At 40.2% G+C, this 4,019-nt stretch overlaps 1 protein-coding gene across 2 annotated transcripts; it reads left to right on the top strand.

The window, feature by feature from the left end:
• LOC132187035 (vacuolar protein 8) lies at window positions 1–3,696 on the top strand. 2 transcript variants are annotated; one of them, XM_059601186.1, is made up of 3 exons: window positions 1–574; window positions 747–860; window positions 1,779–3,696. In XM_059601186.1, the coding sequence occupies exon 3, from the start codon at window positions 1,815–1,817 to the stop codon at window positions 3,498–3,500; it is 1,686 nt and encodes a 561-aa protein (XP_059457169.1). In that variant the 5' UTR covers window positions 1–574; window positions 747–860; window positions 1,779–1,814; the 3' UTR covers window positions 3,501–3,696. The 2 variants fall into 2 exon arrangements, with proteins under 2 accessions (XP_059457169.1, XP_059457170.1); XM_059601187.1 differs by lacking the exons at window positions 1–574; window positions 747–860 and adding an exon at window positions 891–1,483.
• Window positions 3,697–4,019: the final 323 nt, after the last annotated feature.

Below are 4,019 nucleotides of genomic sequence, written 5' to 3'. Positions count from 1 at the left end.
AGAGACAGAGACACAGAGAGAGAGAGAGAGAGAGAGGAAGTTTGATTTTTGAATCTAGTTGCGATTGTTATGCACTATTTCTGTGTGTGTCTTATAGTGGAAAAAGCTGAATTTCTTTAGGAGCGTTTTTCAAACTTGGATCTCTTCCTATTCTTCCAGGTGGAAGATTCTTCTGCATATTTTTCTTGGGTTTTTTTTGTTCCTTTTAAATGATTTCGACCGTTTGATGTCAGTTTCTTCGTTAGGGAACAAAAATTAGCCCTAGCTATATCTGATTCTGAGAAATTGTTTTCCGGGTCAGTGTCGTCTGAAAGTGAGAGTGAGAAGAGAGTTTTTGAAGATCCAGCTGTTTTTTGATCGCTGATTTTGGAAGCATTTCTGGGTTTTCTTTGTAGTGAGAGAGAAAGAGAGGAGAAAGATTTGAAGTCAAGGTATGGTGGGTTGCTGATTCCTTGGAAGCATTTCTGAGTTACAGCTTAGTGTGAGAGAGACAGAGTGAGGTTTGAAGATGAAGCTATGTTGGTTTGCTTTCTGCGTGAAAAAGGGACACCTTCTGAGTTACTGAGTCTTAAAGGTTGGTTCTTGAAGCTGATTCAGCTTCCTTTCTTTGATGCCTAATTCAAAAAAGGCAATTTTGTTTTACTCGTTCTTCTCTTTTGTTTTATATTTTGGAATTTAGTTTGTTTTCTGCTACTATGGAATTATTGCTCATTATGTATCATTTTTATTTTACCTTGCTCCTACAGAACAATTCACAGAGAGAGAGAGAGATAGAGAGAGAGAGCGAGAGGGGCACTGTTTGGTGGCTGTTAGTGGTGGAAGAATCCTTTGAAAGTTAAGGAAAGTCAAGTCAATTCGAGGTAAAATTTTGTATTTCTTATTGATTGCTTAGAATTTTCTTTCCATTTTCTTTTTTTCTGTGGGGATTGTCCATTTTGATTAAATTAAATACACTCAATAAAATACACCTGTAGATAGAGACTTCTACCTTCTCTTCAAAGCAAAGTCTCTCTCTCTCTCTCTCTCTCTCTAACCAGGAAGCTCCATCTATGTGAGAAACATGGAAAATACAGCTAAGGTTCCAACTTTTCCCAACCTCTCCAAGAAATCTTGACCGTTGAATACAGATCAGGATCAGCTTTGCAAAAACTCAGTAGATAAACCTGATAAAAGATACAGTATTCAGTATTCACCACATTCTGGTTGGAAAAGTAAAGTTTGTAGCTTTAGTTCATACTTACCAAAATACCCTCATAAATTAGTACATCCCTTAATTTTAAAGGGCTATTTTGGTGATTGGGGAGAAAAAAAAAAATCGTGCCGACGGCTGCTTAAATCTTAATTGGACGGCACTGCTTAGCCGTTAAAAGTAACTTCTTTCATTTTCATCACAATACTTTGAATAATCAAATCCAGTTGTGTTGGCATTAAATGAGCACTTGCATTTACAGAGCAGTGGAAAGGACTCGTGGGGCATCTTTAGGTACTTCCATTTGGTTGGTCGGGTATTGTTTTCAGCAAAAAAGCTGTGTGTGATCATACAAGATTCTCGAAGCTCTTGATGTTGTCCCATTTGTTTTCTAGTTTTTTTTAATCCCTGATTTTTTTATTTTTTTTATTTTATTACAGTCTTAATTTATAATTCATGTGTTTATGATTGCAACTGCTCCACTGCCATCTAATTTTCTATGCAAATATCATATCCTTTCCGAGTTTTCTCATCTGGGGTTGTTAGCTTACAACAGGCCTTGGTTTTCTCTGAATTCCATTTCTTGTAGCTTCCGCCAACAAATTGGATCGAGACTGATATTGAAATGATGGTGGAAGAGAGTGGAGCTGAGGTTTTAGCAGATACTCAGACTGCTGAAGAGTGCTCGTCTCATGCCCAAGAGCTCGTTCCAGTGGCACTTATTAAGGCTAGGGAGGTGAAGGGGTTCCCTGGTAGGTGGAAGATGATAATATCAAAATTGGAGCAGATCCCATTGCGTTTATCAGACTTGTCGAGCCACCCTTGCTTCTCAAAGAATGCACTTTGTAAGGAGCAATTGCAGGCCATGTCGAAGACGTTGAAGAACGCGATAGAATTAGCTGAGTTGTGTGTGGGGGAGAAGTATGAAGGGAAGCTTAGGATGCAGAGTGACTTGGATGCTTTGTTAGGGAAACTGGACTTGAATTTGAGGGATTGTGGGCTTTTGATCAAGACCGGGGTGCTTGGTGAGGCTACTTTGCCTTTATCTGTGGTTGGTTCTTCAGCTGAACCAGCGGCTGCAACTCATAGTAATCTAAGGGAATTGCTTGCGCGCCTTCAGATCGGGCACTTAGAAGCAAAGCACAGAGCTCTTGACAGCCTTGTCGAAGTAATGAAAGAAGATGAAAAGAATGTTTTGGCTGTTTTGGGGCGGAGCAATATTGCTGCTTTAATTCAATTACTCACAGCAACATCTCCTCGTATCCGGGAGAAGACGGTCACTGTAATTTGTTCGCTAGCAGAATCAGGGAGTTGTGAGAATTGGCTTGTTTCAGAAGGAGTCCTGCCTCCTCTGATTAGGCTTGTTGAGTCAGGTAGCTCAGTGGGCAAAGAGAAGGCTACAATCTCTCTTCAGAGATTGTCTATGTCACCGGACACAGCTCGTGCGATTGTTGGGCATGGTGGCGTTCGTCCACTGATTGAAGTCTGTTGGACTGGTGATTCTGTTTCTCAGGCTGCAGGTGCTTGTACTTTGAAGAATCTATCAGCTGTCCCGGAGGTGAGACAAACCCTAGCCGAGGAAGGGATTGTAAGGGTTATGATCAATCTTCTTGATTGTGGAATTTTGTTGGGTTCCAAAGAATATGCAGCAGAGTGCTTGCAGAATCTCACTGCCAGCAATGACAATCTAAGAAGGTCTGTTATTTCAGAAGGTGGTGTTAGGAGCCTGTTGGTTTATCTTGATGGTCCACTGCCTCAAGAATCTGCAGTTGGTGCATTAAGAAATTTGGTTGCGTCGGTTTCCATAGAAGTCTTGCTTTCTCTTGGTTTCCTGCCCCGGTTAGTTCATGTGCTTAAATCTGGATCATTGGGTGCACAACAAGCCGCTGCATCGGCAATTTGTCGGGTTTGTAGCTCAACAGAGATGAAGAAAATGGTAGGTGAAGCTGGGTGCATTCCTCTGCTTGTCAAGATGCTTGAGGCTAAATCAAACAGTGTTAGAGAGGTTGCTGCGCAGGCAATTTCAAGCCTGATGATCCTTTCACAAAACTGCAGAGAAGTTAAGAAGGATGATAAAAGTGTGCCGAATCTGGTCCAATTGCTCGACCCAAGTCCACAAAACACTTCGAAAAAGTACGCCGTTTCCTGCCTTGCATCTCTATCCTCAAGTAAGAAATGTAAGAAGCTGATGATCTCTTATGGAGCAATTGGGTATCTTAAAAAGCTTACAGAAATGGACATCCCGGGTGCCAAGAAGCTACTGGAGCGGTTGGAAAGAGGAAAACTAAGAAGTTTGTTCAGCAGGAAATAGATAAAACTTTCCAGTGTCTTCTGTATAATGATGTTTTCCCTTCTATTTTTTTCTTTTATGTTTTGTATGATCGCTGTTTCATAGTCTATATGAAACAAAGTAGTTCCTGATTTGAACTGGAATGCGCAAGCTTATTGATCTATGCAGTGAATGTACTATTTATTCAATATATGGTCTCTATATGTCCCCTTTCATATTTTCCTCTCTTCTCTATGCAACACAATCCTCTTGCAATCAAATTTCTTCTTCCTCTTTGGTGGAGTTGTGTGATCAAATTTAAATTTCGAATTTTATACTGTTCATAAATGAATATCCATTCTGCTACAATGTCTGTGAAGCCATAATAATGGCAATTCCCCGCGTACATCAAAAGCTAGCTGTTAAGCGTCTGAATCAGGGAAAGATTTTACAATTTATAGAAGATTGTTCATGTGCTTCATAAATTTTCTTGTCTTTGTGCGTGGTATATGATTCACCATGGTCCATCTTTGTTGGTAGAGAATTTAAGGATTTAAATAA

Source organism: Corylus avellana, chromosome ca7 (assembly GCF_901000735.1).
Source record: "Corylus avellana chromosome ca7, CavTom2PMs-1.0".
NCBI lineage: Eukaryota > Viridiplantae > Streptophyta > Magnoliopsida > Fagales > Betulaceae > Corylus > Corylus avellana.
This window is presented reverse-complemented; position numbering and strand designations above follow the sequence as displayed.